We start from the raw sequence: 24,151 nt of genomic DNA on the forward strand, positions 1-24,151 counted from the left end.
CTGCGAAACCTAAATCAATTCTAGCACTCACAAAATAATTATTTAGGTTGATGTGAACCAACTAACACTCAGCCATTGTTAGTTGAAATGGGTGAACCCTTAACTTTTACTTGGACTTACTACTAGGTAGAGAATTTTGAGAAAATAATAATTATAATGTAGTGTGACCCATAGAAATTATAACTTTACAGTATCCTTATGTAGACTTTCTGTGCTTTGAAGAAAAATATTATTCCAAAAAGTGTTCTGACTGTGAGATTCATAATTTACAGAGTATCCTCTGTTGGTTAGAAAGGACGCATTACACATACTTAATTTGGGCAGCATGTGAAAAAGCATTTAAAAAAAATTTAAATATACGTAAAAGGTTGGTGTACTAACTGGTGTATATATGTTTTTGGGTATGTTCTTTTCTTAGGGGTCAGATGATTGTTTGGTAAAGATTTGGTCAACACATAATGGCCGCCTGTTATCCACATTAAGAGGTCATTCTGCAGAAATTTCAGATATGGCAGTAAACTATGAGAATACAATGATTGCTGCAGGCAGTTGTGATAAAATAATTAGAGTGTGGTGCTTAAGAACGTGTGCTCCAGTTGCTGTGCTCCAAGGACACACTGGATCAATTACATCTTTACAGGTAAACTTCTAACTTTAATGTGAACATTTGTGTGTTTATTATCTCCTTTTCCTTTTAACTCTTTTCTCTTTGGAGTTGAGAAATAGTAAAATGTATAGTAATTAATTATGTGATCTATTTTCATATTGTTTCTTCCATAAATATTTAAGTAAGTCTTTCTTGAAGATAAGGATTCTTTTTTAAAACAACCATAACACCATATCATACTTATTTGTTGATATTGCATCAATGTTCAGATTTTATTTTAAGGAATTATTGTCTGTTCAAATTTCCAGTTGTCTCAAAAATGGCATAATTGTATTTTGTTTGAATTAGGATCCAAAGCCTATACATTGTATTTGGTTACTATAGATTCAAAGAAGCTTAAAACGCATAAGAAGCAACCCCCTGTCCAGTTTCTAAAAATTCCCTTAAGGCTTCTTTGCTGAAGGAGCCACGTTGTTTCTTTGTAGGTATTCCCACAGTTCAGTGTTGTCAGTTTTATCCTTGTGGAGTAGCTGAACATGTTCCTCAGTGTTTTCTGTAAGTTCGTTGTTGGATTTAGTGTGGTAGTTCTCTTTAATGTGCGTGACAATCACCGGGAGGGCTTGTGTAAAACACAGATTGCTGGCCCCACCCATAAAGATTCTGATTCTGTATGCCTGATACGGGGCCTGAGAATTTGTTTTATAGCAAGTTCCCAGGTGATGATGATGATGATGCTGGTTTGGGGACCACACCTTCAGAATCACTGAGTAGAAGCTTGATCACACTGATGCGTGTGTTCTGTCAGAAGGCACTACAAGTCTGATGATCTCTCTGTAGTAGCTGTTGATGGATCACTGCCTAGATCCCTTAGTTTATTAGGGACTAATGTTACATAAGGCCTTTTAAGGCACATTGGTGCCTATGATTTGAATGTGGTTAAACTCTGGGCATTGTTCAGTTTTCATATCTGAATTCACCTAGGCTGTATGTTAAGTGGTCTTTAAATAGACCTGGTGTAAAGCTGTGTGTGATAAACAGGATTTTTCTCGACTTTATTGGTCAATATTATTTTCAGAGACTAGAGACTGAAGACTTAGTTTTGAATGAAGACACTTATAATTTTATACAGTGTTTTATCTTGAAAGTTTAAGCAAGTTTTTTGGTTTGCCTATTATTTTTTTTGCCCATTTATTTTTAGGCAAGGGGTTATGTATTTCTCTGGAAAGTTTTACAGTTTGAAAATTAATTCAAATCTTAATTAGGTTCTTCAGTTGACCTTTTGTAATTTGATATGAATTTATAGACAGTATAGCAGCAAATGAGACAACTTGTGATATTTTGAGAGGCTGTCTGTCTTAAAAGTATTATGGAATTTTTCACTGTGAAAGTGGAGCTTTCTAGTGTCCATTTCGTTCAACCTGCAGAACTCTCTTTAGCATCTCCTGTAGGGCTGGTCTGCTGGTAACCAACTCCCTCAGCTTTTATTTATCTGAAAATTTCTTAATTCCTCCCTCATTTTTGAAAGACAGTTTGCCAGATACAGAGTTTTTACGTGGCAACTTTTTGCTCTTAGTACTACTGCCTTGCCTCCATGATTTCCAGTGAGAAATTGTTACATAATCTTTATTGCAGTTCCATTGTATGTGACATGTTTTTCTCTTGCACATTTAAGAATTCTTTTTTTCTCTTTATTATTTGACAGTTTGATTATAACTGACATAGTGTGGTTCTATTTGGGCTCATCCTATTTGGAGTTTATTGAGCATCCTGGATATGTATATTCACGTCTTGCATTAAATTTGGGATATATGCAGCCATTTTTTTCTTTTAGTATTCTCTCTGCCTTTTTCTTCTCCTTCTGGGACTCCTACAATGTATATATTGATATGCTTGATGGTGTCCCACAGGTTCCTCAGGCTCTGTTCACTTTTCTTCTTTCTTTCATTTTTCTGCTCAGACTGATTGATTTCAGTTTTCATATCTTCAGGTTCACTGATTCTTCTGCTAGCTTCAAACTGCTGTTGAACCCCTCTAGAAAAATTTTATCTGTTACTGTGGTTTTCAGCTCTGTTTGGTTCCTTTTCATAATTTCCATCTCTCTATTGATACAGGCATACCTTGGAGATAATGCAGGTTCAGTTCCAGACCACCACATTAAAGCGATTATTGCAATAAAGCGAGTCATATGAATTTTATTTCCCAGTGTGTATAAAAGTTATGTTTACAGTATACTGTAGTCTGTTAAATGTGCAATAGCATTACATCAAAAAATATATGTACCTTTATTAAAATGTGACAGAGAAATGAAGTGAGCTCATGCCATTGGAAAAATGGCGCCGATAGTCTTGCTGTATACTGGGTTGCCATTAACTTTCAATTTGTAAAAAAAATGCGGTATCTCTGAAGTGCAATAAAATGAGGTATGCCTGTTTTCTCTTTGTGTTCATCTGTTGTTTTCCTTATTTCCTTAAGTATTTTGTCCATATTTTCCTTTAGCGCTTTTGGCATATTTAGGACAGTTTTTTACAAGTCTTTGCAATTTCTCAGATCTGATCTTCCTCATTGATGGTTTCTTATGCTTTAATCTCCTTTGTCTGGGCCATCACTTCCTGTTTCTTTGCATGTTTTGTAATCTTTTGTTGAAGCCTGGATATTTTGATATTTTAGTGCATTATTACTGGACTTTAAACTCTGTAGTGTCTGTTCCTTAAACATGTATTCAGCTAGTATTATGACAGGGCTTTCCTTAAATGCTAGGCACTAACCAAAAAAAAAAGAGGGGGGAGAAAAAACATCTTTCCCAGCCTTTGCAGGTTTTATGTAAATGCTCTCCTTCAGGGCCTGTGCATACAGTGAATTTGGAGAATAGCTCCAAGGCAAAGAGTAGGGGCCCTCCTGTGCTTGCCTCTTGTATTGGGCATGTATGTGTGGCTCTAGGAATTCCCCCATTTAAATGGTTACAAATGTCTCATCTTCCCTAGAAAACATTTTCCTCAGTGTCCTGGGCACTGCGCTGTATGTCCTACAGCCAGCAAGTCCTTGCCCTACCTAGGCAGCACAACTGTAGGAGGGCTTGGTGAGCCGCCTTCAACATGAAGGGCAGGTTCTTAGATGGTGAGTCCCTCAGGCCACTGCCAGACAGATTTGGTCAGACATCTGTGTTCCCAGTATGTGCATGAGGGTTACTCTGCTCCTTCTAGAACCAGGACCAGGGATCTGTGCACTGGGAGTGTGGGCCAGTTCCGCTCTGAGCCAGTGAGTGGTGGGGGAGGGGCCAGCTAGGGTGCCGTGAGATCCTGTTGCTTTAAAATGACCTTCTTGGTTCGACACTTGCCCTGTTACTGCAATCCTCTAACTGTTTTCTGGAGCTATTAGAAAGGTGTCTCTCCTTTTCAGATATTTTGGTTGCCTACTTTAAAGAGCAAAGAGAATTAATTGAAAATCCCTTCATAGGTTGCAACTTTTCTCATAAAGTAATAACTCTGGAACTAGATAGTGGTGATGATTGCTCACTCAGCATTGTGAATATACTAAATGCCACTGAATTTATACTTTAAATAGTTAAAATGGTGAATGTTATGTGAATTTTACCACACACACAAATAGCTCAGTTTAGAATGTACATGTGAGCACAAAGACTTTAATTTTAACAGTTAATGGGATAATTACCTTTGATAAATTTCTTAATAGCACATAAGGATCAGCATACATTAAGGACTTCTATTTTGCCACTGAACAGATTTTAAAAATAGAAACTACTAAGCTCTATCAGGTTTTAAATACTTGATAGTTATTAAAAATATGTAGATTTTAAGAAAACTCTTTTGATGTTGGACGTAGATATGTGACATGGTAGCACAGAATCATAAGGCTAAAAGGTACCTTGATAAATCATAGTTCTTAATGCTTCCTTTTATGCAGGATTCAGCTAGTCCATCTTAGAAGGAAGAGATTCTTATATGCAATGATATCCAGGAATGTATATTATAGTCCTATTGATGAATGGCTTTGTGAGTGGATAATAAAACATGCTGTATGTTCATGTGTTCTGGTTTGCTAAAGCTGCCATTATGCAAAATATCAGAAATGGATTGGCTTTTATAAAGGAGATTTATTAGGATACAGATTTATAGGAATCCTCAACAAGAGGATTCTTCCCTGAAGAAAAGGCCAGTGGCATCCGGAACACCTCTGCCAGCTGGGAAAGCATGTGGCTGGTGTCTGCTGTTCCTTTGCTCCCAGGTTCTGGTTTCAAATGGCTTTGTCCAAAATGTCTCTGGGCTTCCATCTCTCTTAGCTTTTCTCTCTCTGCTCTTGTGCACCCTTGCTTGTTCTCCCAGGGTGTTTCTGTCTAAGTGTCCGGGGGGGTCCTCTCTTAGCTTCTTCAGGGCAAACTCTGGGCTTCATCTCTTAACTTAGCATCTCCAAATGTTTTTCTGTCTGCATCTTCAAGTGTCTCCAAGCATCTGGATCTTGTGTGGGCCCTAGGCTCTCTTAAGGACTCCAGTGAGATAATTAAGACTCACCCTGAATGGGTGGGTTCAGACCTCCATGGAAATAATCTAACCTAAAAAGGTCTCACCCACAGTTGGGTGGGGCATATCTCCATGGAAACAACCTAACCAAGAAGTCACACCCACAAGACTAGAAGTTTTGCATCCACAAGACTAGATTAAAAGAAAATAGCCTTTCTTGGTGTACGTACTAGTTTCAAACTGGCACACTGTGATACTGCATTTGAGGAGATCTTGCTGCATAGAAACAATAAAAAGAAGCCTTCAAAGGTTAAAAATAAAAATGTCTGTTGGGCACTTAAAATATCTCTTCCAAAGAAAACTCAAAGCTCAGGGAATTCACTGACGAATGCTATTAAAGCCTATTAGAACTCCCAAGAGCTTAGTAAAATGACAAGTTATAGGACCCACATCCTAAAATCAAAGCTTTCCCATACTCCATCAATAACCAGTTAGCAAATATAATGGGGGGAAAAAGAACATAATTCACAATAGCACCAAAATCCTTCAAGCATGTAAAAATAAACTTAACAGAAAATGGGAAAAATCTGTATGAAGAAAGATATTAAAAATAAAGGAAGAACCATAGGTGAGGGGAGGGAGTAGTCTTAAGTAAATGGAAGTGTGTACTTTGTTCCTGAAATTAGAAGATTCAATATAAAGTATGTCAGATCTCCCCAAATCAAACTGATAGTCACTGTATTTACATTTGAAATCCCAATTGTTTTGTTTCAGCAAGCCATCAAGTTCATCTAGAAGAAGAAAGTAAGTAAAAACAATGAAGGAGAGCTTTGTCTTGCTAGACATTTAAAAATGCTTTAAAGCTTGTTATTATGAAAATGGTATTGTGTCAACTCAGGAGTGGGCCAGAGTATCAGTGGGACAAAATAAAGGGCAACAAACCACTTGCTTATGTGGGGTGATTTAAAAATGTTCTTCCATAGACACTCAAGTTTAGAAATCTTAAAGTGCTCTATGTCAATGTGAGGTTGCAGATTTCATTGATGTTTTTTATTTTAATAAACAAAAACATTCAATCATTAATATAACTTCAGTTATTACGTTTAACAGGATATTCTCCAAAACTCAGTTTTAGGCCAAATTCTGGAACATATCTATGTAGGTATCACTTTTTATTTTTTTTTTCCTAATTCAGTTTGAGATATAGTCACATACCATACAATCATCTACAGTATTCAATCAGCTGTTCACAGTACCGTCATAAAGTTGTGCATTCATCGCCACAGTCAATTTTTGAACATTTTCCTTTCTCCAAAAAAAAAATTAAGAATAAAAATAAAAATAAAAGTAAAAAAGAACATCCAAAGCATTCATCTCCCCATCCCACCCTATTTTTCATTAAATTTTTGTCCCTAGTTTTCTACTCATCTGTCCACATCTACTGGATCAAGGGAGTGTGAGCCACAAGGTTTTCACAATCAAATAGTCATGCTGTGTGATACATAGTTATACAGTCGTCTTTAAGGACCAAGGCTACTGGGTTGCAGTTTGACAGTTTCAGGTATTTTCTTCTAGCTATTCCAAATACACTAAGAACTAAAAAGGGGTATCTATTATAGCGCATAAGAATGCCCTCCAGAATGACCTCTCACCTCCATTTGAAATCTCTCAGCCATTGAAACTTTGTTTGTTTCATTTCGCTTCCCCCCTTTGGTCAAGAAGAGTTTCTCAATCCCATGATGCTCCGTCCAGGCTCATTCCTGGGAGTCATGTCCTGTGTTGCCAGGGAGATTTACACCCCTGGGAGTCATGTCCCACGTAGGGGAGAGGGCAGTGAGTTCACCTGCAGAGTGGGCTTAGAGAGAGGCCACATCTGAGCAACAAAGAGTTTCTCTGGGGGAGACTCTTAGGCACAATTGTAAGTAGGCTTAGCTTCGTAAGGGCAAGCCCCAAGATCAGGGGCTCGGCCCACTAAATTGGCATTCCTCAATGTTTGTGAAGGGAAACAGTTCCACATTTTCTCCCTCTGGGGGGACCTGCAAGTACATTTTTATTCTCTGCCCAAATTACCTTGGGATGTATAAGGATTTCACACTAACCTGTACAAAGCTACCAGATCTCACTTCCTGTTCAAAAGTTCCATGTATGTTACAGTGTTTGAATAAACTGACTGTGCAAGTTAAATTATTTTGTGTACTATAGAAAATGTAGCTCCTGCACCAAATAACATCTCTTCCCTTGGTCTCACACAGAAGTTGAAGTTTTAAAACACAGTCAGTGTAGTCCTTTACCCCTTGGCTTGATTTGCCTTAGTCCTAACCAGATTAGCCTCATTCATATTTCTAATTGAAGTCTGAAATCTTTTTCAGCCTTTTTCAACAGTTGCTGTATGAGATAATACTGACATTCATAGTTGCTGAGCTCTAGCTCTGAGTTTCAGGTGTCATACAGATTCTCAAAGTTCCAGAGACCAAACAGGTTATACATAAAGAGCTCAGCATCTCGGAATTTGGAGATAATTATTACAATTCAGGAATAGATGTGACTGCTGCAGTAAGCAGTCACTTTAACATTAAAAAAAAACCCAAAAAACCTTCATTTTTTCCCAACTTCAGTTAAAGATGCCACTGGTCTTTGTTTCCATCCTTTGTCTTGAATGTCTCATGAGTTAGCAAATTTTGTTGCTTCTTCATGGCTAGCTTCCCCATTTTTTGTGGGGTGAGGGTGCAGAAGGGTTGGGTGTGTTCAGGCTCTTGTTTCTTAGACTAATTTAATTGCTTCTTGGCTCTACTATATCTTATCTGTTCATTTCCAATCCATTTGGTATGCTGCTACCAAACAAATATTTTGCTTGCTTATTGAATCTAGATTCTCTACCCATTTAACCCATTTCCCCACAACTTTCAGAGACACTTTAGTCTTAACAGATCTTTCTATTCCTGTTACATGCTACCTTTCCTCTCGTTTTTGTTTTTTGCTCACATTATTCCTTTGCCATAGTGTTTCTGTTTTTTTTTTCCCCCTTGTATTTTCCTCTCTCTTTTAAGCCTTTCTGGATAGAAGCTCTAGACCAAGTTGATCTTGAACTTGTGTCACAATTGTACTTTATTAAATGCAAATTTTAACCCCATTCTGAAGTTATAATTCTTGTATTTTCTTATAATGCTTTTATGGCTGTTTGTTAAATATTAAATCCTTGATCCATTTACTTAAGAATGGATCCAGGAAAGGGATCTAAGATGGCAGCATACAGAGAAGTGGAAGCTAAGTAGTCCCCCAGGAACATCTAAAAAAAACCCGAAACAACTAGTAAATAATCTGGAATAACTGCAGGGGGACAAACGTGACCGTCCACTCGTCATACACTAACCTGAATTGGGAGGAATGCCCGAGATCACAGCATAAAATCTGTAAGTAAGAATTGTGGATCCAAATCGGGAGACCCCTCCGCCACAGCCCGAGCTACAAAGCCTTGTGGTGCCAGAGAGAAGCTTTCTCCCAGCCAAGCGAATATAGCTCAGCTGAGTTCCAACTGGGGGTTTTAATTAGCAAGTGTGAACTGCTCACTATGAGCTACAAATCCCCAACAAGCAAACAGGCTTTGGGTGATGACTGACCTTGGAGAGCCGGAGGGTCGCCTTGGACTAGCTCTGTTCCTTTTTCGACTCAGTGAAGAAAGCCTCGGCCATTTTCAGTTTCCAGTTCTGTGACCCAGACGGGTGTGGCACAGGCAGAGAGAGACCATTGAAATGCTAATGACCCCCCCAAGGCGTCTATCTTCTCTAAGAGGAAAGGGGTGGGGCCCAGCTCTACTACCTGCCTTTCATTCAGAACTTACACCAGCCAAGAATTACAGGCTAATCTTTGCATCAGGCAGAGAGCGCCCCTGCACGGCCCGGCGGCCCTGGGCTTCCCTTGAGGGATGACGCACAGTAGTGACGTAGCATGACCCTCCCTCAGCAGAGGTCCTGGAAGATCACAGCTGAGAAGGGGGGCCCCGCTCAGAAAACCCGGGAGCACCTGGGAGGTTTGCATATTAAAGCTGCCCTGCCTGCCTAACCACCCAGACACACACCCCATGTTCAGGGCGGACAGCTCCAACAGCAAACCCAAACTGAGTTCACCAACTGAACCCCACAGAAATCATTTCCCCACACACCACAAAGACAGAGTTGGGGAGGACTGACTTGAGGGCAATAGGTAACTCGCAGACGCCATCTACTGGATAGTTGGAGAAAGTGTATGCCACCAACTTGTATTTCTGAAAAATTGGTATTTTTTTTTTACAACTTGAAAGAACCCTATCAAGCAAAGCAAATGCCAAGAGGCCAAAAACAACAGAAAATCTTAATGCATATGATAAAACCAGATGTATGGAGAACCCGATCCCAAACACCCAAATCAAACTATCAGAAGAGACACAGTACTTGGCACAATTAATCAAACAATCACAACCGAGGAACGAAAACATGGCACAGGATATAAAAGACAGGAAGAAGACTGTGGAACAGGATAAAGGGGACGTAAAGAAGACCCTAGAAGAGCATAAAGGAGAAATTGCAAGATTAAATTAAAAAAAGGAAGATCTTATGGAAATAAAAGAAATTGTTGGCCAAATTAAAAAGACTCTGGATACTCATAATGCAATTTTATAGGAAGTTGAATGACAACTCAGTGTCCTAGAGGTCCACAGAACAGGAAATGAAAGAACAAAAGAAAGAATGTAGAAAAAAATAGAAAAAATCTAAAAGGATCTCAGGGATATGATAGATAAAATAAAACGTCCAAATTTAAGACTCATTGGTGTCCCAGAAGGGGAAGAGAAGGGTAAAGGTCTAGAAAAAGTATTCAAAGAAATTGTTGGGGAAAACTTCCCAAACCTTCTACACAATATGAGTACACAAAGCATAAATGCCCAGCAAACTCCAAATAGAATAAATCCAAATAAACCCACTCCAAGACATATTCTTATCAGACTCTCAAATACTGAAGAGAAGGAGAAAGTTCTGAAAGCAGCAAGAAAAAAGCAGTTCACCACATACAAAGGAAACAACATAAGACTAAGTAATGACTACTCAGCGGCCACCATGGAGGCGAGAAGGCAGTGGCATGACGCATTTAAAACTCTGAGAGAGAAAAATTTCCAACCAAGAATAGTTTATCCAGGAAAACTCTCCTTCAGATTTGAGGGAGAGCTTAAATGCTTCACAGACAAACAAATGCTGAGAGATTTTGCTAATAAAAGATCTGCCCTACTTCAGATACTAAAGGGAGCCCTACCAACAGAGAAACAAAGAAAGGAGAGAGAGATGTAGAGAATTTTAACAGACATATATAGAACCTTACATCCCAAATCACCAGGACACTCATTTTTGTCTAGTGATCACGGATCTTTCTCCAGAATGGACTGTATGCTGGGACATAAAACAAGCCTCAATAAATTAAAACAAAACAAAACAAAACAATAATTGAACATATTCAAAGCACAATCTCTGACCATAATGAAATACAAATAGAAGTCAATAATTCTTGAATGTAACTCCACTATTTAGTTCCTACATGATATAAAGTACACAAACTCTAATGACAAATCAGTGGTTTTGAACTCAATGTAAAATATGTAATTTTTGACAAGAGCTACATGAAGGTGGGGAAATGGAGGAGTGTAGGTACATAGTTTATGTGTCCTATTGAAATTAAGTTGGTCTCAAAGAAAAACAAGGTTGTTATGGATTTAAGAGTTTAATTTTAAGCACCACAGTAAACACAAAGAAATTATCAGAGAATATGACCATAGAGATGAAAAGTAGAGTGTGAGTTAAGAGAAATGGGGGAAGGGGCAATGGGGAGTTAAGAAATGAGTGTAGGGTTGCTGTTTTTGAGGTGAAGGGAAATTTCTAGTAATGGATGGTGGGAAGGCGATAGCATTACAACATTCTAAATGTGATTAATCCCACTAATGGAATGCTAGGGAGGGGGTGGAATGGGAAGATTTAGGCTGTATATATATGTTTCTACAATTGAGAAAAAAAAAAAAGACAGTCTAAATAGATGACAATTGAATGCCAAGGATGACCCTGGATGGGATCTGAGGATGGAGGATAGGAGACTCAAAGGGACACAGTTGAGACATAAGGAAAAGGAAATATAGAAAGTAAGCTTTGTATCATTGTTGAATCTCTTGTACTTCTTAGCTGCGCTTAATGGGATTGCATAAAAGAATGTTCTTGTTCATGGGAATTGTATATGTGAATTATAGTGTTTGTTCAAGGATGTGTGCAGCTAGCTCTCATGTTCAGAAGACAGAGCAATAGATGATGGATGATAGGGAGGGAAAGAAATAGCGGTTGACAACATGTTGAAGTTAGTGGATCGGGGTATCAGGGTGGGGTCAGGGAATGCTGGAGTTCTGTGTATGGGGTTTGTATGTTGTTTTGCAACTGTACCCATAACTGAATTTATTTCAAAATAAAATGTAAAAAAAAAAAAAAAAGAATGGATCCAGTTTTCTTTTTTTCAGAACCTACACTACAGTTGTCCTGACACCGTTTATGCCCTGGTCCATTGTTTCCCCAACTGATTGAGACTGCACGTTTATCTAAGTCTTGTATTAGGTCCATTATTTTTGGACTTTACATTTTTTCTGTTGGTTATTCTGTCTGCTAATGTACCTGTTGTACCCCATAGTTTTAATTTTTTGAGACTCTGTTACATTCTTTAACATCTGATGGGACTAGATTTTCATTGTTTCTGTTTTTTGATGTTTTTCTGGTTATTCCTGTTTATTAGTTCTTAAAAGTTGTTGAGGTCACATTGCATTTATAAATTAACTTAGTGGCTTTTCTTTATTATAGGTAATGATTTTTTGTTATGGTACTATGACCTATATTTTGTAGTTCCTGCATTTTACTTAGTCTCAATTGAAGTTACCTTTAAAAAACTGTTAAATTACAACTTAGTAGAAACCCTAGAAACTAAATTGTATATATTATTTTTTAGTTTAGCCCAATGGCCAAAGGCCCTCAGAGATACATGGTCTCCACTGGTGCTGATGGGACAGTTTGCTTTTGGCAGTGGGATTTAGAATCCCTGAAATTTAGGTAAGTGACTTGAATTATGCAACAAATGTTTTTTCTAATGTTTCATTATTTAGTTTAATTAAATGAAGTTTGATTATAAAGAGAGTATGTATTGTGGTTGCCTTTTTACTTTTTTCTTTTTTTTTTCTTTATATATATTTTATTAGAGAAGTGGTAGGTTTACAGAGAAATCATGAAGAAAAGACAGAATTCCCATATACCACTCCCCCTTTCCACAGTTTTTGCTATTATTATCACTTTGCATTAGTGTGATACCTTTGTTACAATTGATGAAAGAATATTATAATTGTGCTATTTCCATAGTTTGCACTAGGGTTCACCATTTGTATTGTACAGTCTTACGGTTTTTAAATTTTTTTTAAATTTTTTTTATTCTAGTATCATATATACAACCTAAAGTGTTCCTCTTTTAACCACATTCAGATATATATATTTCAGTGGTGTTAATCATATTCACAATGCTTTGCTATGGTCACCAGCATCCATTACCAAAAACTTTTCCATCACACCAAACAGAAACTGTACCAATTAAGCATTAACTCCCCATTGCCTACCCAACCCTGGCCCCCAGTAATCTGTATTCTAGCTTTTGACTCTGAATATGCTTATTCTCATTTTATATCAGTGAATATCAGTGAGCTCATGCGTATTTTTCTTTTTGTGTCTGGCTGAGTTCACTCAACATGATGTCAAGGTTCATCTGTGTTGTCTCATGTATCAGAACATCATTCTTCTTTATGGCTGAATGATGGTCCATTTTTTATATATGTAAACACATTTGTTATCCATTCATCTGTCATTGGACACATGGGTTGCTTCCACCTTTTGGCTATTGTGAATGTTTGAAACTGGTGTTCATATATCGTTTGAGTCCTGCTTCAATTCTTTTTGAGTACACCTAGAAGTGGGATTGCTAGGTCATATGGTAATTCTATAGTTAACTTTCTGAGGTATCACTGAGATACCTCAGTGAGGTACCTCACTGAGATTCCACAGTGGCTGCACCATTTTACATTTCCACCAATAATGAATGAGTGTTCCTGTTTCTCCACATCGTCTCCAATGGTTGTTATTTTCTTTTTTTCTTTTAATAATAGTCATTCTTGGGGGTCTGAAATGGTATCTCCTTGTGGTTTTGATTTGTTTTGCCCTAATGGCTAATGGTGTTGAGCTCTTTTGATGTGCTTTTGGTCATTTGTATGTTTTCTTTGGAGAAATGTCTATTCAGATGTTTTGCCCATTTTTAAATTGGGTCGTTTGTCTTTCTGTTGTTTAGTTGTAGAATTTCTTTATCTATTCTAGATATAAACCCTTATCACATATGTGGTTTCCAGATATTTTCTCTGATTCTATAGGTTGTCTTTTTGTTTTCATGGTAAAGTCTTTTGATGTAAACAAGTTTTTAGTTTTGATGAGGTCCCATTTATCTATGTTTTCTTTTGTTGCTTGTGCCTTGGAGGTAAAGTCTAAGAAACCATCACCTAACACAAGGTCCTGAAGATCATTCCCTATTTACTTTTTCTCGAAGTTTTACAGTTTTGTTTCATATATTTGATCCATTTGGAGTTAATTTTTGCATGTGGTGTGAGGTTGGAGTGTACCTTCATTTTTTGCCTTTGGATATTCAGTGTTCCTGCCATCATTTGATGAAGAGGCTATTCTTTCCCAATAGAGTGAATTTGGCACCCTTATTGAGAATCAGTTGGCCATAGAAGCAAGGGATTATTTTTGAACTTTCAGTTCAGTTCCATTCGTCTATATGTCTGTCCTTGTGCCAGTACCGTGCTGTTTTGATTACGTTAGCTGGCTTTGTAGTAAGTTTTAAAATCAGGAAACATGAGTTCTCCAACTTTGTTCTTCTTTTGGAGATGGTGATTGCTTTTCCATTTCTGCAAAGAAGGCTGTTGGAATTTTGATTGGGAATGCGTTGAATCTGTGAATTGCTTTGGGTAGAATTGCCATCTTAATATTTAGTCTTCTATTCTAATCCATGAACACGGAATGTCCTTTCATTTATATAGGTCTTCTTTGATTTCTTTTAGCAATGTTTTGTAGGTTTCTGTGTATAAAGCCTTTGCATCCTTGGTCAAATTTATTCCTAGATATTTTATTCTATTAGTCACTGTTGAAAGTGGACATTTTTTCTTGATGACTTCTTCAGATTGTTCATTACTAGTGTATAGAAACACTACTGATTTTTGTGTTGCTCTTATACCCTGCCACTTTGCTCAATTTGTTCATTAGTTTAGTAGCTTTGTTGTGCCCTTTTACTTTTAGTTTTTAGTATAGACATTTATGTTCCATATTGACTGTTTACTGTTTATAGTTTACTGTGAGATAGTTGGATATGTGAAAGATGCATAGCTATTCTTGGTGTGCACATTTTTAGGACAACAAAGTATATGAAAGTTTTTTTTTTTTTTTTTTTTTTTTAAATCAGTCATTTATTTAGGAAGTGCAGAAACACAAGAGTAAAATTATTGATACCATGAGAATCAGTGTCCTATGACCTCTTCCCTACACCTTTTTCAAATGGGAAAATGTGTCTTTAGGAAAATATTGATGTCACCTTGGATTTATTTCATTTTATTTTTTGATCAAAGTTTTTAATTAATTCTTCTGCCAAACACAACCTTGATTTCTGTCTACAATTATTTTTTAACGTTTTTTTCTGTTGTGAAATATAACACACATACAGAAAAGTGATAACTTTCAAAGTTCGATTTAACAGGTAGTTATAGAGCAAATTTCAAAGAATGTTAATGTTATTACCAGTTCCCCATTTCAGTTATTTCCTTCTAGCTGTTATAATACTCTAGAGACTTAAAAAAAATTTATGTGAAGATTCAGTATTAGTATCTGAAGCCGTTTTAAAAGAATGAACTGTACAATTAGGTTTATAATCAAATTCTGACAGGATCATTTAATAATCAGAAGACTTGGATTTAGACTATGCTGTCCGGTTAATAGCCTCTAGCCACATAACTGTATGATTATTGATCACTTCAAATATGGCAAGTGCAACTGAGGAACTGAATTTTTAATTTAAATGTAAAAAATAATACTTGATTCACTTATTAAATAACTTTTAAGTGTGCTCAGTACAACTTGAGTATTTGAATTTTTTTCAACTATAAATTTTATGAAATCTGAATACAGGTCAAGTATTTTGATGAAAGCCTGTTCAAGTTGAGATGTAAGTGTCAAATATACTGGAAAATTTTTAAGGATTTCCTATGTGAAAAAGAATGTAAACTATTCAATTAAATTATTATTATTGATGACATGTCACCAGTGTCACTATGATCTTCTGGACATATTGATTGGTTTAACTTAAATAAAAGTTTATCTCATTTTACCTTTTAATTGGATACCGGCAAAACTAAAATTACCTGTGTGGTTCATATACAATTCTTTGGGGCAGCACTGTGGTTCTCTACTCTTCTCTGTAACCTTGATGATGGATTCACTTATAGAGTGCACTTAGTCATCTCACTTCAAATGGTTAATAAGCTTGCCCTTTTTGGGTAGTGGGATTGATACGAAGATGGGATTGAACAGGGCCTTTTAAAATCCACCCAGCTATAAAAGCATATGTGGAAATATTTGGTATTCTAGAAGATACATAGAAATAAGATTATTGTACTTAAGATAGGTTAAAAGCAATATTTTAAACTGTGTTAATGTTTTAAATTAATATATGTTAAAAGCAACGTCTTCTTCTTTAAAGTTCACGACCTCTGAAGTTCACTGAAAAGCCTAGGCCAGGCGTTCAAATGCTTGTTCTTCATTAGTGTTGGTACGATGTCTTGATTACTTTTTTTTCTTAGTTTTTATTTAGCATAAATCGCCTTGTTTTGCTAAGAGCCTTATTAGATAGATGGAAATGATTTATGATGTTCTTTTAATTAGGTTTAATTTATAATGTTCCTTTAATCAGCCTTTTTTCTTTATCTGCATCCTCCCATTCTGCCCTTTGTGATTTCCGGCTTGTAATTAGAGTCAATAGTATAAGAGATGGCTGGCAAAAAGGAGGCTCAGAGGAGTACAGTATAAGGATGGCCTTTTATGGATACATACCAAAAGTGTGATTTCTTTTTTACAGACTGAACTGCATATTTTGGTAGTATAAATTTGTTTTTCAGATACGATATCTTGGTGAAATATTTCCCTTTTTCTTCCTTTCTTTTTTTATACAGTGAACTTGTGTGGTAACTTTTTTTTTTTTTTTTTTTTTTTAAATTAGAACGGGTCAGAGATTTTTCCCCAGAAAAGTCTGAAAGTGCAGCGAGGTGAATTTTATATTCATAGGTAGTTTAGGTATGCAACGTTGTTTAGAAAGCAGGGCCTCCTTTGTTCAAGAACTTTTTTAGGTCATTGAGGTCATTTTGAGATCATAGCCACACTTAATAAAGCAGCAGGAAGTAGTGAAAGTTTCCAGATTAAATTATCTTTGCTTATTAAGCTGCATTATATTAGTTTTAAAACTCTTTAAAAAAGGCAGTTAGATCATGGGTTTTTGAGACAAATTTAGTTTTGGAATAAAAGATCTTGAGTGATTTAACACAAAAATTGATTTTATTTCAGGTATTTCTCATAAACTGAACCTTAACGTTTTTATTTCAGGTGGTATGTTTTTGGCTACAGGTAGTACTGATCATGTAATCAGAATGTATTTTTTGGGTTTTGAAGCACCTGAAAAAATTGCAGAACTTGAAAGCCACACTGTAAGTAGTCATGTTTTTGTTCTGTAGGTAAACCATTGATATTATTCCTGTTGGTATGTAGTCAAAGACTGTTAAAGGGAATTGTTATTGGGTTCCGATTTTAACTTAAGCTTGGGAGGAATTGCATGGAAAGGAAAGTTCTGAGCTGCCAATGTGTCTATACTGGCAGCTTGGAACTTTGAGATGCTAATTGTTTACAGTACTTGTTTCTAAAGCTTTAAGTCCCAAATCTTGATTCTGACAGTTGATCTGGGTGGATTTGGTTTAAGTGGCTTTTACTCATCTTAATGAGGCTCATGAAATCAGAATGCTGTTTTATTAATGTATGAAATCAACATATTGGCTGTCAGTATTCCGGAATGTTGGTCACGGATCAGGTGATCTTTTCTCCCATAGGGAGTTCTATATGGGTTGCCAGTTTGCTTCCAGAGGTTATTCAATAAATACAGATTCAAGTCACTTTTAAAAAGAAAAAAAATTTGTTTTAGACATAATCACCAAAATGAAAATACCTTCTTTTCAAATGCTTAGACTCTTCGCTGTGAGCACTGTTTTTTTATAAGAAATATTTTTATACAGTTGTAAATTAATTGTAAATGCAACTTTAATTTTAGAAGGAAGGCTTTTTTTTTGTTTTTGTTTTTTTTTTAACTGGTTGTATCTAAAGACGAGTTCTCTCAATAATCTTATTATGTTCCTAGGAAAGAGTCTTTGCACTTAAAAGCACAGTGCATGTTTGGATGACAGTTATGTAGCTCAAGTGCAAATTTCTTGCTTTTAAAACCAAATGTGCTTTTAACTAAAACTGAGTTTTTTGTTTTTGTTTTTGTTTTGTTTTTTCTTTAATTTACAATGAGGAACTGTGTAGATGATTATTTTTTTTGTGTGTGTTTTCCTCTTTTAGGATAAAGTTGATAGTATCCAATTTTGTAACAATGGTGATCGGTAAGTGTGTGTCTGTGTATCTAGGCACATATGATATGCTACATATTAGTATAGCTAATATATCACCTTGTACATTGCAGGTACTTACTAATAAAATGTCAACTGAATGAAAAGTGTCTGGGGCAGGGGGGAAACACATGAAATATAAGTGTTTAGAATTGTGGTTTCTGCTGGCTCTAGTGACCAAAAGTAGTTCTCCTTTAGTCTACCATTGACTAGATGTTTGACTTACTGATAAATTGGGTACAAGGATAAGGAAGCTCCTTACATTTGAGTAGCTAAAAACAAATCTTTCCACTGTAATGTGTCCTGCAAATCAATTATCACTTAAAATATATTCTCCTTTGTGTCCCCTAGTGACTCTCAGGTGTTTAACTTTCCTAAACTGCAGTTTTTTATAACTTAATTTGTTAAAAGAATTATTTATTTTATACAGTGGCCAGCATGAATTAATCTGAGTTTAGAATTAAGATGCTTAAAATAGAGCTTTTGCTCTGCTTAATTTTCCCATGCGTCTTTATTTCTTCTCCCTACTTTTTCCCCTCTTCAGGTGCTTTTTGTACATTGTCTTTTCAAAACTCAATATGTTTGACAAGCTCTTGATTGAGTGTTGAAAGGTATTTTACCTTACAGCACCAGGGAAATCGTAGCAAACAAGATTTTTTTTTCCTACCCAGATATGCCCTGAATACCTGTCACCTGTCTTTTGAATCACCACCCTGTAGAGTCACCTGTAGTCAAGATAGCTACATTAAATTTTTTTTTTACTTGTGATTTTCACTTTAGCCCTTGGCAGAAAGCATGTGTGTATGAAATCTTTTTCTGAACATTTTAAGGTTCTTAAGTGGTAGCAGAGATGGAACAGCACGGATTTGGAGATTCGAGCAGTTAGAATGGCGAAGCATTTTGTTGGATATGGCTACCAGAATGTCAGGGTGAGTTGAGATGGTTTGTTATAAGTAGGTGAATCATAGGTACTTGGTTCCTCTATCTTTTGTTTTTGTTTTTGGTTGGTTGGTGGTTTTGTTAAGGGAATTGGAGTCATCTCCTGTTACCAAGAGCTTGATTAATGTGCCTCTTTTTTTTTTTTTTTTGTAATAGTCCAAGTAAACAGCTAACTGCTACATATCAGATAGATAATTAAATCTCACATATCCAAAAGAATTTATTCTTAAATTTATGTAGGAAAGAATAATATCTACTTATTCTACTGTTGCTCAAAGCATTAATCTTCTCTTAGGTGTTGGATTTAGAACTTCCTGCAGTTAAAAAAAATTACAAAAATAATTCAGATATGTCAGATGTTAAATTTTATTTTTCTGTAAATAGGAATTTTAGAATTTTTAAAAAGTTGTTGGGGGCTAAGTCTTGTGAATAAAATAAACACTTTATTTTTGAGATATTTAAAAAAATTGGTGTCCAGTGGGAGAAATTTTTTTGTGATTTAAAATTTTGGCCTGCAAAGTGGCTTTGAGGGCAGTTTCATCACACTCCTGTCCCAAAGCTCCAAATATATTTTGAGGATCTTTGAAATAAATGCAGCAGTGTCTAAGATTAATACTCCAAATTTGATGTTTTATTTTTGGTTTGTGACTGTTAGGAGGTAATACTCATAGTGGATAGAAATGCATATTTTGAAGTGACACTGACTTGATACCATTCATAATGATGTAATTTTGAGAACATCATTTAATATTTCTTAATCTGTTTCATCATCTGGGAAATAAGACTTTCAGCCCTTAACCATTAATGGTAATTTTAAGTGATATGAGAAAAGCTTCTAGGATGCTACCTGGCATAGAATAGAGGATGTATCAGTGTTCTTTGTTCATTGCATATATCGTGAGTAATAGAAATCTAAAGGCATAATTTTTCTTGGGTAGAGTTTGTTTCAGTGTGTATGCTTTTTCATCAGTTTTTCTGAGAAATGTTACCCAGAAGTAGGGAAGTCTTTTGGAAATAGTCATTCTCCTTTATTTTCAATAATAGCAGGAAAAATTAACTTGCTATAGTCTAGCTATATCTTGTTTCTTCAGAATAAATATTATCTTAATATTTTTGTGGAATTATCTAGTAGAGATGGAAAACGCATATACCCAGAAATTCTGTTAAACCATTGCTCAATAAATTTAAAAATATCTTTACCTTTCAAATGTTACATCTGGATATTCAAAATCATCTCTGTAAAAATATCTCAATTCTGTCAATGTTTGATTAAACAATTGCAGTAAAGGAGAATGGAAGTAAAGATAAATGTTTAGGGGTGAATATAATTTCAAATTATCAGGTAAAATAGGGACATCAATGTAAAAACCTTTTTAAAAATTTTTAGTAAGACTGAAAACTTTTTCCTGTACCTTCCCTTCATGGTGGCAATATTCTCTCAGTTAAAGTGTTAGTTCTTTCAAATCTTGAAGCATGGTCTTCTGTATGTAAGAATTGATAGATATGTTTATTTTAGTGTAATCTTGACAGATCAAGTTGATGAAATATAATGTGTATGTTAGTAACTGAAAAGTTAATAGGGAAGGCATTTTTATAATGAAGAGTGGAATCTTACCCTTCACTCTGTTTCACCATTTATGTTACTCTTCTCTCCAGACTAAGCTACTTAGAATTGTTTTCTTTTCATGTTCCATTGTGGTTATTATTATACTTGTTCCATTTTCTTGCAATTTTCTTTATTAATTAAAATGTGTTAGATGCTTATAATTTCTTAGAATGAAGCAACTAGGTATCTTCCCTGCTTCCCACTGTTTGTTACTTCCTACTATAATTAATATACAAAGAAACTTCATCCCTTTCATAAAGTCTGTAAAACACTGCAGGCATGTTTATCCATTACCTTTCTTGCCAAGGGGCCCATAGAAATAGTCTATAGGGAAGTATAAAGAGATAAATACAGTGTCTTCTGCATTTCAACAAATTGAGTGTCTATGTGTCAGGCACTTTTTTATATTTTGGGGATAATGAAGATGTGAATTATCTTCTTTCTGTCTTTTGAGATTTCTTTCCAGCTCTTCTTCTCTGGAGAGACAAACAGTTGAAAGTAAGTGTTAGAGATAGGATTCAGAGTAAAAAGATAGAAATGAAAGAAAAGAGGAAGGGAGATAAAGCTTTGATTTTACGAGCAACATTAGTGTCCAAAAATCTGCCCTTGTTCAGTCTTTGAACTGCTTCTAGATTACGCCCTTTGCCTGGATTCTGATGTGATGAACCACAAAATAAAATTTGCTCCTGAACTGAATTTCTTTAGTTTCTGTATCTATATACATTATATAGCCTACCCATCCAAATGAATTTATACATTGTGTATTTATTTATTTTATTAGGGACTTATCTTCAGAAGAGGAAAGGTTTATAAAACCCAAAGTAACAATGATAGCTTGGAATCAGAATGATAGCATTGTTGTCACAGCTGTGAATGATCATGTCCTCAAAGTGTGGAATTCTTATACTGGACAACTGCTTCATGACTTACTGGTAGGTAGTTTTTATACAATATCACAAACCAGATATTTGGAAGTATGCTCTTATTTTTGAAGCTATAAAATTAATACAAGTTGTTAAATCATCAGATTGGAAATTTATATATTAATTATGAATTATTGTCATTAATACGTTTTTATAAACTAATGCACTGTGACAGTGTGGGTATTTTTTTGTAAACCCTCCTTAACTATGACTTTGTTGCATAAAGGGACATGCTGATGAAGTATTTGTTTTGGAGACACATCCCTTTGATTCCAGAATTATGTTATCTGCAGGACATGATGGCAGCATATTTATATGGGATGTTACAAAAGGCACCAAGATGAAACATTATTTTAACATGGTAAGAGAAGGTGAACACTCATGCATGGTTGCATTTGTTCACAGTGTTTGGATTATTAAATTTAGCCAGAAACAGAGTCTCTACATGTTTTGGCAGTTCATGTTTCTAGAAATTAGGAGACCTAAAGTCAGATAAATACCCGACAGTCATATGTACATGAGTAAATACTTCATGAAATTCTGTGTGTAGCTTACATGAGGGAAAGATTTTGAAAAATTGGTTAGAACTTTGTGTGTGTTATTTGAGCTTTGTGTGTGCCTGTGTTTGTGCCTGTCTGTGTGTTTAAATTTGCAAATTGTGTTACTTATACAAAACAACTTTTTCACTATTTACATTTGAAATATTCGATAAATAAAAATATAAATCTTCAGTAAAATCACTTGTGGCTTAGTGGGTTTTTCCAACCTTCTTTCTTTTTACACAAATCTATTTTGATATAAGCATCATAGTGTATTTTTTTTTCAATTTCTTTTACATAAATACACTGTAATTATCAAAATCAGCAGGTTTACAATGATAGTATCATCTAGTCTAGATCTGTATTCCAGTTTTGTCTATTGTCCCAATACTGTCTTTATACCCATATTTTCACTCTTGGATCAGGATCCAATCCAGGATCATGCATTGCTTTAAGAAGTTAGATCTCTCACGTTTTCTTTAATCTGGAACAGTCCTTTAGCCCTTCTTTCTCTTTTCTTTCCCTTTACATTTTTTGCAGAATATAGGCCAGTAACATTATGTCCATCACGATTAGCTTCTGTTCCTCAGTTTTTGATGAAAGACAACATGCTATTGTCTCCTCTGTGCATTATATTAAGAGGCACTTGATTTTTCTTTTTCTCAATATTGGTGGTGATAATTTTAAATATTTGGTTAAGGTAGTATCTGCCAGATTTCTCCACTATTAAGTAATTATTTTCCTCTTTGTAATTATTAAACTAATAATTTCAGGAGCTATTGTGAGACTAAATAATCTGGTTTCTCCTCATAGTTTCACTCACAAATATTAGCATCCATTGATGATTTTCTAATGCCATCATTCCCTCATGTTTATTAGTTTGCGTTCTTGCATGTAGTTTTGTAATTTTTTTCAGTTTATGTCAAGAACATTTTCAAGTATTTTCAAATAGTTTTTAATGAATTTACAAATATATTTTAACACTGTTAAGTCAGCCTGTCTCTGGACAATGTTACTTATACAGTTTATTTTCTGTTGAGTATTTAAATGGTTTTTAAAATGTACACGTAGTAACGCTTTAAATATCCTTATATGTGGCTGATTTTGTAGACCCCCGATTATTTCCTTAGGATAAATTCCAAGAGAATTATTGTACTTAAGGGTTTGAATATTAAGGCTTTCACTGTATATTTGATAGATTTTGTGAAATTACTTTTCATAGTTTATATTGAGTTCCAATTCAAAGAGCCATTAATATTGGAGGCATCATAGTAGCTGCCTCTACCTCAGTGGCTCTTAGACCTTGGGCCAAAGACTGTCTTAAACCATGTGTTCCCATGTTTTATCAGTGAATTGTAGAAAAATATGTATGCTGCTTTTTCCTTTTATAAGAAAGAATACAAATTTAGAAACTTGTTATCTTATTCAGCAGTACCCTAAACATCCCAGTAACATTTTTTTTTTCAAGATTTAATCAGCATCCGTTTATGCACAGTATAGCTGTAGTGAAGTGTCACTGTTCAAGCAGATATTTGGGGATGTGTGTGAATGTGTTTTAGCAGTTAGTGGCTGGATGATCCATTTTTCTAATGCTGAACAAGCTTGTCTTAAAATTTAGTTACTGGAAAGTTATAGGCCCGAAAGACAAATAATATGCACACCTCTATACTGTAGTGCTTACCAAACAACTTACTAACAATAAATTGGCTATGCTAAACTAATAACATTTACAGTTAAAAAGCAGTAACAAAATAGTTTAAAAGTAATCTATTTAAGGCAACACTCATGATACATTTAGAGCATCCTTCCTGAAATTTGCAGTAGCTGCATGCATTTATATGTGCACCCTTGAAACTTTGCAGCATTGCCATATTTTATGTTATGGTCCGTCATTTAATAGTATTTTGGAGCGGAGTCCTAAAACTCCAGAAAAGTGTTGATTTTAGTTTATGAACTAACGTTTGTTTATCTTTAATCATTTGTCTAGTAGGTTATTAGTTAATAGCCTTTTGTTATATATAAAAACAAATATTTATGAAATTTCTTATTCAGTTATAAGAAGTAAAGAAAGTTTTTTGATTCATTTATGACCCTCTGTTGAGATCACATTTTCATAACTAATGCTCAGAGGATCTTTCAAGATCTCTCTAGGCTAGTGGTATCTAAAATGAATTTTATTGTCTGAAAATACAAATTGATGTATGTCCTTATTGCAAATTTGTTTTAAAATTTTTTTTTAAGATGGGATTATTTTGCATGAAAAAAGTTCATATAGCAAAACACG

At 35.2% G+C, this 24,151-nt stretch overlaps 1 protein-coding gene across 3 annotated transcripts in view; it reads left to right on the forward strand.

The window, feature by feature from the left end:
* Positions 1–594: 594 nt before the first annotated feature.
* Positions 595–24,151, forward strand: part of LOC119530640 (bromodomain and WD repeat-containing protein 1-like) — a 146,824-nt gene continuing 123,267 nt past the window's right edge. For 2 of the 3 annotated variants that reach the window (XM_037831534.1, XM_037831540.1), the window contains exons 1-7: positions 12,116–12,182; positions 15,913–15,981; positions 16,809–16,909; positions 17,814–17,854; positions 18,691–18,789; positions 21,187–21,337; positions 21,555–21,689. In XM_037831534.1, coding sequence (XP_037687462.1) covers positions 16,814–16,909; positions 17,814–17,854; positions 18,691–18,789; positions 21,187–21,337; positions 21,555–21,689 — 522 coding nt within the window. In that variant the 5' untranslated portion in view covers positions 12,116–12,182; positions 15,913–15,981; positions 16,809–16,813. Of the gene's footprint in view, positions 641–12,115; positions 12,183–15,912; positions 15,982–16,808; positions 16,910–17,813; positions 17,855–18,690; positions 18,790–21,186; positions 21,338–21,554; positions 21,690–24,151 lie in introns of those variants that run through there. The other variant, XM_037831537.1, reaches the window with a different exon arrangement.

The sequence above is a fragment of the Choloepus didactylus genome, chromosome 1, assembly GCF_015220235.1.
Source record: "Choloepus didactylus isolate mChoDid1 chromosome 1, mChoDid1.pri, whole genome shotgun sequence".
Lineage (NCBI taxonomy): Eukaryota > Metazoa > Chordata > Mammalia > Pilosa > Megalonychidae > Choloepus > Choloepus didactylus.